Genomic DNA, 13,547 nt, shown 5'->3' on the forward strand with positions numbered 1-13,547 from the left:
CATTTAATTCCTGGGTCAGGAATAGGGCTCATTCCTCAGGAAAGTGGTTAGTTCACAATTTATGTCCTACCCATTTCTAATGCAGTTCTTTAAATTACCAACAAGACCTTTTGTATTTACATAAGCTGTGGTTACCTCCCCTATTAACTGCTTTTTAGATTTGATTATATTCCTGTACAGATCTTTTGGCTGTTTTACCACATTAATGGCAGCAATTTATTGTGTCAGTGACAGCCAGTCCATTTTGCTTTGTCAATTGCAGCTGAGGAAATTTATGAGAAGGGTTGTGATGGATGATGAGTGGCTACAGTCTAAGCTGAAGTATGTCCTTGGTTGTTTCTCTTTTGTTCAGCTGGAAAAGGAGACAAATAGCAACATATGGACAAGTGGCTGTGACGAGAATTGCAACACAGTCTCATCTGGTTGTTCTTCCAGCAGCGGTGCATCAACCTGTATCCAGGAGTGTTGTGAGGCAACCACTGACTCCTGTCTGAAGCTAGATGGACAAGAAAATTTAATTGGATCTGCAAGTATGACGCAGTCTGTGAAGGTGATTGTGTATGCAGTTGCTATGTTTGCTTTGGCTAATCACTTTGCACCCTTTAGTTTTTAAAAGCAGGAGCCAATAATTCACACCAGACTTTATATATTCAAGACATAATTCGGACATCAGCATAAAACTGCATAAGCCTTTTTATGTCAGTATTCAAAGTGAGCAGACTTTTCTGTGAAACTAATCAGCCTTAATATAATTAAGACAACAGATCTCTCCACCCACAAGTGGATCTGTTTCAATTCTGAGTTGAGGTAATGGTTCTGTCTTTCTCACCATTGCTAAAAAGATCAAGGGTTTCAAGTATAAAGATTGGGAAGAAGACAGAAGAAAAAAATCAAAATCAAAATATTAAAAGGATCATGAATGCTTTCATGATGTAAACACCATAGGAATCTTACCATATTAAATGTTACAGTCTCAAAATATTTGGGTAACATTGATCTTCAATACACTTATTGGCTTTAACAAGGAACATTGAAATAACCAACAAATTCATACTAATTGTAAAAGACAGCAAGCCAGTTTTTTTACTATTTATGTTTTAACAAAGTTGCTTTATGGGCTCCTCAATGGGTGATGCAAAATGGGTGAGAAAATGGACACTGTCTCCTTGCCAATCTTAAAAAATACTGTCAACCATAGGCCAAATCTAGCAGAGGCAGCAGTGTTTATTCATTGATATTTGATATTGAAGTGAATATCAATAATTTGAAATTTGAATTGTGGACTACAGATGGAGTGATAGGAAACATTAATTTTTCCTCAAATTTTCTATAGCATAAAGAATTATACAGAAAAAGGCTTATGCAGTACATATAATGGTTCTAGATAAGCATAAATCATTGTAATGTCAAGTGATATCTATATATATATTTATATGTATAAATATATATACAGACCGTATATACAGTTAAAGGGCCTGTTCAGTGCTGTGAGTTTGCAACGTTGAAACATTTATAGCTTATTGTAAATAACAATATTTTTTTGATTAAAAGATGATGGACCTATGACAGAGTAAAGTTCTGCCGGACGTTATCCTTCATTACGAAATAGAGGAGGTGCAGAAGGGAGTATGAAAGTATGGCATGGGTAAACATCAAAGAGATCTAAGGGGCTCCTAGCAGCACTCAGATCCCAGCAATCCACTCTAATTTCCCTCTTAAACTGCACATACTGCTGAATCAGAGGTAGATTCTGTTCTTTTCAGTTCTTTACAACAGACTATTCAGCCCCTCACCCCTGCTCCATTGTGCGATATCATGCTGATATTTTACAACAGCACCAAATTCCTGTACTAACCCTATACCCCTTAATTCCTTTAATTATTTATAGAAAACTTAACAACATCAGTTAGAATTCTCCAGCTGGTTGTTTCTATCTTTTATACATAAAGCTCACTTATTCAATCTGCAGAAGAATGAGGGATGCAATAAACTCATTGACCATCTCTCCCCAACTAAATATCATTAAGGTAAGATTAGAAGTGTCCAGAAGTAACATTCAATGTTGAACAAATTAGATGTGAATAATATTCACATCTAATAATATTCACATCTTCTAAAATGGTTTGTACAAAGGGACCAAACAATGAAAAAGTGAGCTTTCTCATTTATTATAGTCAAGAGAATAGGTGAGTGATCTTGCTGTGGAAATATGCATGGGAGTACATAGAAATTGTAACATGAAGCTAGGCCATCAGTCCAATCAGTTCATGCCAATGTTTATTCCTCCATATGCTAAAATAGGTTAAACAACCTTGTTCTCATATCCCTTCAACTTCAGCCATTCGAGACCTTATCATCAATATTGTCTAATCTTCAATATTGATATATGGTAATTTTAGCCAAACTTAGAATTAAGATCCACAGAAAACAGAAGAGATATTTCAAATTGACATTGGAAACACCTGCATTTATTTTGTCACTTGCTTCTTTATCAATATTGAGGAAAATGTTTGTGTGAGTGAAATCTCACCTTTTACCCACACCCAGTCCATTTCCTTAGGTCAGAAGTTTATCTATGCACCAGAGAATGAGTTATACTCCGGAGCTTTACTGTTTACTCTCCTTATCTACAAGTGTCTGCAATGAATTTGCATTATTTTTGACATTCATTCTCCGCAGTTTCACTCCTGAACAGGTCCTTTAAGAATTATCTGAGCAAAGTTGAAAGTAACTCTGATCGTACTTGCTGTTGTACCTACTGCCAGCACTGTCATTGCAGAGCACATAGCCAATTCAGATTCTGGCAAGGTCTGGTCACCCTGCTCGTATGTGAATATGTAGTTTAAACCCATGTCTTGTGATGTTTGCTTTAACCACAAAAGATATGTTTGACTGGAATGTAATAAAATTCAAACAGAATTATATTTCTATAATGCTAGGGTAATGTATAGAATATGAATAAAGCATATAAGAGAAATGATATTCCTCACTTGAGCAACAATATTCTGTTTTTCTCCCTAAACAATAATACTGGATTTTCGGGAGCTGTGTTATTTCATTGATTTTGTTTCAGATTATTAATTAATAAGATTTGTGGACTTTGTTTTTGTTAAAGGGGTGATTTAATTTCTCAAAGAATTAACTCAAACCAGTTGGAGATTTGCTATTAGCATTGTAATATTTCAACCACTCTACTCTTTCTGTGATGAGAGGCTCAGGGCCAATTAAGGACATTTGAAAATAGAAGTGTGTTCTGCTTTAAAACTGCTTTTCTCATGCTCCTCAGCTTTAATAGTCATTCTTGTGAAGCTCCCTCACTCGGGACTGGGCTACTTTGTAATTCTGAACTTACAAAGTCTTCAGCAACACTAAAAATTATTACTGTGTTCCAGCTACCAGATGCTGGGCACGTTGATGTGTTGCTGCATATCATTTTAATTAAGAGGTAATGGATAACAAAACTAATGCAGTTTCATTTTGACAGCATTGATTAATTGTCCCACCATTGATTTTTATGATGACAGTCACTGAGTGGTAGACTAAAAGCTACTTACATTCCAGTTTTCAATTTGAAAATTATACATATTATACATAGATATGTATTTATGTTCATTCCACTTTTACCTTCTAATTGCACTATATAAACTCATCCTAACTTTTAAGCTACCCATGTCTGGTTCCAATTAATTTTCTTTCTGACATAGCAAATTACTATTTCTTTTCTGAAGACAAATGGGCAGATATTAAAAAGGCTGAAGGTGCAACGTTCATTTTCTGATTGGCAGACCGATATAATTTCATGTAACATTGCTGTAAAGACCATTGTAATAGTACAGCGGACTGGTAGATCATCACCGAGAAGTACTAATACTTTCAAAGCAGAAAACGTATGAACACACCACTTGACTATATTAAAAATTTCTTCAGTCTGCATTTAAGGTGAAAGGGCCTCCTGATATTTTTGAGTTCTGCATCAATATAGAAAGAGAAATGCATATTATCTAGGTATCATGAATGTGACTAACTCTCTTTTTCCATTGTCTATCATGAATATTTTTGAATTAGTTCTAACAAAACCACAGTAGAACATTGTTTCCCGCACAATGGCTACAAGTGTTTAACTGCGCTATTGTTAGGATAACGTCATTCTTTTTGTTTCAGGTAATTTCCTTGTTCATGACTCTATGTGGCATCTATGTTTTATCAAATGAGCTCTAATAAAATTAAACTCGAATACATATGGTTTGTGGTGTTGTATTTTGCTACTTTGATTTTACAGAATTTAAAAACTTTTTTTTAATTGAACTGTATTACTTGAAAAATGTCTGCAGTGCCACATGAAACTATTAGTATTTCCCTCCAAGACTATCAGAAGCTAGATACTCTTCCTCAAACATATATGAAAGCAGAACTCCCAAATTTTCGGAGAGGGCCATCTCATTGACTTCTCAACTGTGCCCCTGGAGTCTAGTGGCACCGTGCCAACTTGCTGCAATTTCCCAACAGTTACACTGGGAAATTTGCCCTCTGAACCTGATTCTTATTAAATCTGAGGCATGTTTGGCAACTTCATTCATTTCAATGCAAACGAACAGTAAGTGCATTTAATTGTTTGAAATGTTTTGGTATTTTAGATATTTCTTCTTTTTTAATAAATATTTTTAATAACGTGATTGAATTTTCATGGTTTTGGAGACATTCACAAGCATTCAACATATTTCCCAATTTTGATAGCCATTTAAGTCTATGGGTATGGGTTAACTAGTCACCAAAGCGTTTCTGTGGGCTGGGCTTATTTAGGCCCCACTATGTGGTAGTATTACAACCAAAGTCATTGAGGAAGCTGGTACTTGGACAGTCTCTCCAGTTAATTGCAGGCTTAGTGGTGAATTTGGTTAATTTGTGTGTTTACATCCATTATGAGGCCTCAAGTGGTGGGTGTGGCTCAGGAAATGTATACAACATACCAGCATGGTCAACAAAGACTTCAAAAAACTGGCACTGATTTACACACAAATTGGAAATTTTATGGCTTGGATATTCACAACTAGTAACTATGGATGAAGGACATTATGCAGGTAAATTGTATAATTATGCTAAGCATTACCAGCATTTTTAATATATTCTATAAATGTTGTAAAACATATATTTTGGGCAAGTACATGACAATATATAAAACGTGTGCTGGAAGACTCTGTGCTTACAGTATATCCTTCTGACAACTATTAAGTTTACAGTTCATTTTTAGCCCAAATTAAGCATCCTCTTAGTTATATAAACGTGCCCGGATTGTTTTAAATTTTCATGTTTTGGAGATGGTTTTAAATGAAGTCATAATTTTTTTTTAAATTTCTGCTGAGCTCTTCCAGCATTTTTTACTTACATTTATAGTAAATCTGTTATTACTTGTGTAGAAGGTAAGTTAGCCCCAGAAGTTTTAACATGTATAAAACTCGATTTTGTTAAATGCAATGGGACGAGTCCACCATTAGTTATGTGCATTGACTATTGCTCCATTTGACAACTTCTGTCTATCTGAGTTTTTTGCACCTATTGCTGCAAATGGAGGGTGAATTAATGAATTAATTTATCATTACTTTGGACTCTGTGTAATAGAATAATCTAGTGCACCTACAAGGGTATTGTGATATTGCAATTAGTCTTCACATTCCCTGGGATAAATGAGCTTCATTAATGTCTTTGCTAAATTACCGAACACTAGTGGCTGAGGCCAGACCAGTGAAAAGATTACACTCATTTCATGATGCTGGGGATTTGACAAGGGACACACTGACAGGAAAATCTGTTTAGAATGATCACTTAAACCACTCCACTTAACATATGGTTGTAGCTGAATCTTACCATTATTAAAGTTGTATGCCAAAAATCAGATGCCCATGTTGGGTGTAGAATCATTTGGAAAAGAGGATAAATTGGTTACAGTTCCTTTTATTTAAAAAGAAGCCAAGTAGTCAAAGAAAAAGGAAATGTATTTCAGCAGGTCTTACATAGGCAGGCTTATGGAAACTACTAAAAGAAGTTTTTAAACTACAGGATTGTTAAAGTAGCAAATGTGGATTAAGTACACAGCTCATATCTCATATTGGTTTTTTTCTGCAACACAAACCAGCTTATTTCAGCGATCACACAGTTTGCTCCACTTCCTTCAAAACAGCAAGCTTAGATTTCCAAGAATCTGAATTGTACAACACAGGATAAAGTCAATCACCTCATTGTGCTCTGTCAGCTCTTTGAAGGAGTTATTCAATCAGTTTAACTTGCCTGTTCCTTGTCAATAATCCTGCAAAGTTGACCTTATCAGTTACGTATTCAATTCCACTTTAAGAGTTACTAATATAGCCGCTTCTCCCACCTTTTCACACATTTTAGATCATAATATTTGCTATATAACAAAATCTTTTTGGTTTTCTGGGGCTTTCTTCCCAATAAACTAATTAGGGACCCCACTGCCACAGAAAACATTTTTATCCTTTATTCTTCTGTCAAAGCCCTTCATAACTTAGAATGCCTCTACTGAATCTCTTTCTAACCTTCTCTGTCTTAAGGGGAATGAAGCAGCTTCTCTAAACATTCCCCATGAACAAGGCAGCTCATCCCAGGAGGCCAGACAGCATGGTCCATTGTGTTGAGTGAACTGCAAACAGCTGTGTTTGTGGCTTACTAATGCACGGTAACTTATGTAATTTTAAATCTGCTTTTACACTTACTGCGGTATGTGGCAAAGTTGACCCATCGTCTCAGTGGGCTTCACAGATTTTTGTGGCGGCAAAATGTTCATTGTTTTGGGTGACTATTATAATCCCTTGTCATCATTGTAACTTTGTCATGAAGTTCCTAAAACAGCAAGTTCACAAAATATTTTCCAGTAGGATTGTATTTAGAGATAGCATTAAAATTTTAATGGTCAGTATTTTGGGTAATTCTATTGTCTAATCTTGCTATCGTTTTAGCTTTGTCTTGAAGTTCTGAAGCAGCAAATTACCATGTTTCCCAGAAGTGGTATCCTATTTGGACCCCCTGTTATAATTTTAAAATTCTCCTCCTTATTTTCAAATTCCTTCATGGCCTTGCCTTTCTTCATGAGAAACAAAGGACTGCAGATGCTGGAATCTAGACGAAAAACACTATGATGCTGGAGGAACTCAGCAGGCCAGGCAGCATCAGTAGAGAAAAGCTGAGCAGGGGTCCTGACTCAAAGCATTGACCACCTGCTTTTCTCCACAGATGCTGCCTGGCCTGCTGAGTTCCTCCAGCATCATAGTGTCTTTCATCTTGCCTTTCTTCATGCCTGGAACCTCCTCCAGCCCTACAAGTTTTTGAGATTTACATCACTCCTTCAATTCTGACAACTTGCACTTCACCAAATTTAAACATTCCAGCATAGACGGTGAGCTATTTCATGCTTGGATGCTGAATACTGGAATTCCTTCCCTTAACTACTACTTCTTTCTGCCTTCAAGAAGTCCTTTAGATCTGCCTCTTTGACCATGCTTTTAGTCATCTATTCTGATAGCTCTTCTTAAGTGCCTTGAGATGCTTCGTATTATTAAAGGTGGTATAAGTGCAAGTTGTTGCTATAACATATGGTTTCTGTCATTGTTAGTTCAAAGCACATATGAATATTTAATATTATCATTGTCATCCTTTTAATTTTTTAAAGTTAGTCAAGTTTCTGGTAATCGGGGTCATTCTTAGTATTGTGATCAGAATTAATGCTCAGTTTCATTACACTCTTTTGGATTTGCTTCATGACTGCAATATCTCAATTGCTTCGCACAGAAGGTGTTTACTTTAACTTTAATAGAAATACGAACAATGAAAACATTGCTCCCAGAGGAGCTGGTTGCTCCTGGGCATTGTATCTCTCGCAGCAACTGCGCAAAATAAATGACTCCAGAATTTGTGTAGCTGACTTCACAAAATGAAATTTGGTTTACTGCTCAAGATATTGGTATTGGTTTATTATTGTCACTTGTACCAAGGTACAGTGAAAAGCTTGTCTTACAAACTGATCGTACAGGTCAATTCATTACACAGTGCAGTTACATTGAGTTAGTACAGAGCGCATTGATGTAGTACAGGTAAAAACAGTAACAGTAGAGTAAAGTGTCACAGCTACAGAGAAAGTGCAGTGCAATAAGGTGCAAGGTCACAACAAGGTAGATCGTGAGGTCATAGTCCATCTCATTGTATAAGGGAACCGTTCAATAGTCCTATCACAGTGGGGTAGAAGCTGTCCTTAAGTCTGGTGGTACGTGCCCTCAGGCACCTGTATCTTCTACCCGATGGAAGAGGAGAGAAGAGAGAATGTCCCGGGTGGGTGGGGTCTTTGATTATGCTGGCTGCTACACCAAGACAATGAGAGGTAAAGACAGAGTCCAAGGAGGGGAGGCTGGTGTCCATGATGCGCTGGGCTGTGTCCACAACTCTCTGCAGCTTCTTGCAGTCCTGGGCAGAGCAGTTGCCATACCAAGCCATGATACATCCAGATAGGATGCTTTCTATGGTGCATCGATAAAAGTTGGTGAGAGTCAAAGGGGACAAACCAAATTTCTTTAGCCTCCTGAGGAAGTAGAGGCGCTCATGAGCTTTCTTGGCTGTGGCATCTATGTGATTTGACCAGGACAGGCTGTTGGTGATGTTCACACTCAGGAACTTGAAGCTCTCAACCTCTCGACCTCAGCACCATTGATGTAGACAGGTGCATGTAAACCGCCACCTTTCCTGAAGTCAATGACTAGCTCGTTTGTTTTGTTGACATTGAGGGAAAGGTTGGTATCATGATACCATTCCACTAAGCTCTCTATCTCCTTCCTGTACTCCAACTCATCGCTATTTGAGATACAGCCTACATTGGTGGTATCATCTGCAAACTTGTAGGTGGAGTTAGAGCAGAATCTGGCCACACAGTCGTGAGTTTATAGGGAGTAGAGTAGAGGGCTGAGGACGCAGCCTTGTGGGGCACCAGTGTTGAGAATAATCGTGCCGGAGGTATTGTTGCCTATCCTCACTGATTGCGGTCTGTTTGTTAGAAAGTCAAGGATCCAGTTACAGAGGGAGGTGTTGAGTCCTAGGTCTTGGAGTTTGGTGACAAGCTTGCTTGGAATTATTGTATTGAAGGCAGACCTGTAGTCAATAAACAATAGTCTAAAGTATGTGTCTTTACTGTCCAGATGCTCCAGAACTGAGGGCCAGGGAGATGGCATCCACTGTAGACCTGTTTCGCTGATAGGCGAATTGCAATGGGTCCAGGTTGTCTGGTAGGCGGCAGTTGATGCGTGCCATGACCAACCTCTCAAAGCACTTCATGATGGTGGATGTCAGAGCCACTGGTCGGTAGTCATTGAGGCATAAAGTATTGGTGTGCTAGTGCACCTAGTACCAGAAATGGCATTCAAGGGCAGAAAGCTGATCTCGGTTCAGAAACAGCTAGATGCCATAGTGGAAAGAAGCTAGAATCAAAAACTAAACCAAATGACTCGTCTCATATTAAACTACTTTATCCGTTTAAAAGGACACTTTTTCCCTTTTGTGAAAAATGCTTTACTTAGATCATTTCCATTCTCTTTCATCAGCTTATTTTAATCTGTTGCTAACAGTTTCCATTATCTTAACAAAATGGTGAAGATAATTCATAACTGTACAGTAGAGTAGGAGGGCTTCGGCCTAACATGCTCTCTGAGTGGGCAATCCAACTAGTCCCATGCCTCACTGTCCAGCACCTTTTTCTTTGAGGATTTATCCACTTCACCATTGACATTTATAATGGATCCCAACAATCCTTTCAACCTTACATTTCATATCACAACAGCTCGCTGTGTAAAGGAGATATACTTCAGTTCTTTTTGCTACAGATCTCCAAATGAGGCACTTCGGTCTATCTTGAGACAAATACCCAGTGACCAATTTTCCTAAACACTGTCTCCAATTGACACAAATTTTCCAGGCACAGAGGTCAGGAGGATCGGGCCACTGCCCTGCCCTTCTGTTATTTACATTTTTCAGTGCTTTCCCTGGGAAGACAAAGGGGGAAACTGAAAAATTATTACTGAATACATATGTAACAGGCAAAACAGTGAAAGATGTCATAGTGGAGAAGCCATAGGATTGTTGCAATGCTTAGTGATCAACACAGGATTTAGAACAGGTTTTAAATAATGTTTTCAAGTTAGAGATCTAGAAAGTTTCGTATTCTCCAGAAAGGTAAGTGAAGTGAGCAGAAGAGCCCTGCACACTCACAGTGAATCCTATAATGAACAATACAGGCTGTCCCTGAGTAACAAACAGGTTGTAGCGGTCGCTACCACGGAATGAACACAAGACGCTAGTCGTGGAGTTTCAGAACAGAACTGGTTTATTTTCCCGCCTTGCGCGGGCCTTTTAAGGGAGACTGTTCCCGCCCAATGCAACCGGCAATGACGTAAGTACTGCGTCATCAAGTCTTTCCCGCGCGTGGGTTCTCCCCGTCGCTTGGGAAAGACGAGTCCCGCCGCCATCTTGGGCCTCGTCGCTCTGATGCCGCGCGACCCGACTGCCGAGCCGGTTCGCCTGACCAGACGGTGAGTTGCTACACAACCCCCCCCCCCCCCCCCACAGAACCTGCAATACAGTCCCCAAGGTCCGCGGGCTTTGCCAGCCGCCACTTAGGGGGTCGGCCTCTGCGTCGCAGCGTTGAAACCTCGACCGGTTGTTGCAGATCTAAATGGGCCAGTTTGAGGCGGTCCATCGTGGAAACCTGTTCCCTGCCCCCAACGTCCAAAATAAAGGTGGATCCATTATTCTGGATGACTTGGAACGGTCCCTCATAAGGTCGTTGCAACGGCGCCTGAGGTGTGCCCCTGTGAACGAAAACAAACTTACAGTCTCGTAGTTCTTTGGGCTGGCAGGATAGGGCTTGACCGTGCTGCGAGGTGGGAATCGGGGCCAAGTTGCCGAGCTTCTCGCGCAGTCTTTGTAGGACTGCTGGGGGTTGTTCCCCTTGGTCTCGAAGGGCAGGTATGAAATCCCCTGGGACAACTAGGGGCGCCCCGTACACAAGCTCAGCTGATGAAGCACGGAGGTCTTCTTTGGGGGCAGTGCGTATGCCGAGCAGGACCCAAGGCAGCTCGTCCACCCAGTTAGGACCCTTCAGGCGGGCCATCAAGGCTGATTTCAGATGGCGGTGAAAACGTTCCACCAACCCGTTTGATTGAGGATGGTAGGCCGTGGTAGTATGCAGCCGCATCCCTAGCAGGTTCGCTAAAGCAGACCAGAGACTGGAAGTGAATTGGGTGCCTCTGTCTGAGGTGATGTGGGCCGGAACACCAAAACGTGAGACCCAAGTTGTGAGCAGCGCCCGGGCGCAGGAATCACTCGTGATGTCAGATAGAGGGGTTGCCTCTGGCCACCTCGTGAACCGGTCCACGATGGTAAGGAGGTACCAAGCCCCTCTTGAAACCGGCAGAGGGCCTACGAAGTCGACGTGGATGTGGTCGAACCTTCTACGGGTTGGCTCGAATTGCTGTGGCGGAACCTTGGTGTGTCATTGGATTTTCGATGTCTGGCAGTGCTGACAATTCCTGGCCCACTCTCTGACCTGTTTGCGCAGGCCATGCCAGATGAACTTGCTGGCAACCAGCCTGACAGTGGATCTGATGGACGGGTGCGCCAACCCCTGTATCGAATCGAAAACGCGTTTCCGCCAGGCTGCAGGAACTATAGGGCGGGGTTGACCTGTTGCGATGTCACAAAGGAGGGTCTGCTGACCAGGACCAGCCAAAAAATCTTGGAGCTTCAGGCCCGAGATTGCGGTTTTGTAGCTGGACAGTTCGTCATCGGCTTGCTGTGCGGCAGCCAGGGCCTTGTAGTCGATACCCAGGGACAAGCTGTGGATGGTTGGTCTGGAAAGTGCATCAGCAATGACTTTGTCCTTCCCAGAGACATGTTGGACATCTGTTGTGAATTCGGAAATATAGGACAAATGTCTCTGCTGACGAGCTGACCAGGGGTCAGAGGCTTTGGAGAAGGTGAAGGACAAAGGCTTATGGTCAGTGAAGGCGGTGAAAGGCCTGCCTTCCAAAAAGTACTGGAAATGCCGGACCGCCAGGTACAGCACTAGAAGTTCCCGATCAAAAGCGCTGTATTTCAGCTCAGGTGGTCTAAGGTGCCTGCTGAAAAATGCCAAGGGTTGCCAACTGCCTTCGATTAGTTGTTCCAGTACCCCACCAACCGCAGTGTTGGACGTGTCCACCGTGAGGGCGGTTGGGACGTCTGTCCTAGGGTGTACAAGCATCATGGCGTTTGCCAGGGCGTCCTTGGCCTTTACAAAGGCAGCCGCAGCTTCGTCGTTCCAGGCGATGTCCTTGCCCTTACCGGCCATCAGCGAGAACAAAGGGCGCAGGATACGGACTGCTGCAGGGATGAACCGATGGTAAAAGTTGACCATCCCCAGGAATTCCTGTAGGCCTTTGACTGTGCTGGGGCAGGCAAAATGGCGGATAGCGTTCACCTTGGCAGGTAGGGGTGTTGCCCCGTCGCTGGTGATTCTGTGGCCAAGGAAATCGATAGAGTCAAGCCCGAATTGGCACTTGGACGGGTTAATCGTGAGGCCGAAATCACGGAGACGGGAATACAGCTGGCGGAGGTGGGAAAGGTGTTCTTGGCGGTCACGGCTGGCGATCAGTATGTCATCTAAGTAAATGAACACGAAGTCCAGGTCTCGGCCTACCGCGTCCATCAGCCACTGGAAGGTCTGCGCGGCATTCTTAAGGCCGAACGGCGTTCGAAGGAATTCGAAAAGGCCGAATGGGGTGATAATTGCAGTGTTGGGGACGTCATCCGGATGGACCGGGATTTGGTGGTATCCTCGAGTGAGGTCCACTTTGGAAAAGATGCGGGCCCCATGTAGGTTTGCCGCGAAGTCCTGGATGTGAGGGATGGGATAGCGGTCCGGGGTGGTGGCGTCATTCAGCCTGCAGTAGTTGCCGCAGGGCCTCCACCCACCGGGTGGGGACCATGTGCAGGGGGGAGGCCCAGGGGCTGTCTGACCTGCGAACAATCCCCAGTTCCTCCATGCGACGGAACTCTACCTTTGCCAGGTGGAGCTTGTCTGGAGGTAGTCGTCGAGCTCGGGCATGAAGTGGTGGCCCTGTGGTAATGAAGTGGTGTTGGACCCCGTGTTTGGGCGTAGAATTCGTAAACTGATGGGAATTCCGCTAGGAGCTTGGTGAACTCGCTGCCGGACAGGAAAATGGAGTCCAAGCGAGGGGCTGGTAGGCTGGTTTCTCCCAGGAGTTAGGTCTGGAAGGTTGTGGAGTGGACTAGCTGTTTCCCTCGCAGGTTGACTAACAGGTTGTGGGCCCGAAGGAAATCAGCTCCTAGGAGTGGTCCGGCGACAGTGGCAAGGGTGAAAGTCCAGGTGAAATGGCTGCCGCCGAATTGTAACTGAAGTGTGCGGGTAACGAAAGTCTGTATCGTTGTGCCGTTTGCAGCATTGAGTACCGGACCTTGTTGCCTGTTATGAGTGTCGTGGCCGGTCAGGGGAAAAA

The 13,547-nt window shown here is 42.3% G+C and overlaps 1 protein-coding gene across 3 annotated transcripts in view; it reads left to right on the plus strand.

Moving 5' to 3' along the window:
• The window catches only part of LOC127581698 (uncharacterized), a 58,030-nt gene extending 53,794 nt beyond the window's left edge, over positions 1-4,236 (plus strand). For all 3 annotated transcript variants that reach the window (XM_052036336.1, XM_052036338.1, XM_052036337.1), the window contains exon 9: positions 353-4,236. In XM_052036336.1, coding sequence (XP_051892296.1) covers positions 353-613 — 261 coding nt within the window. In that variant the 3' untranslated portion in view covers positions 614-4,236. The remainder of the gene's footprint in view (positions 1-352) is intronic.
• Positions 4,237-13,547: the final 9,311 nt, after the last annotated feature.

This window comes from Pristis pectinata, chromosome 22 (genome assembly GCF_009764475.1).
Source record: "Pristis pectinata isolate sPriPec2 chromosome 22, sPriPec2.1.pri, whole genome shotgun sequence".
Taxonomy (NCBI): Eukaryota; Metazoa; Chordata; class Chondrichthyes; order Rhinopristiformes; family Pristidae; genus Pristis; species Pristis pectinata.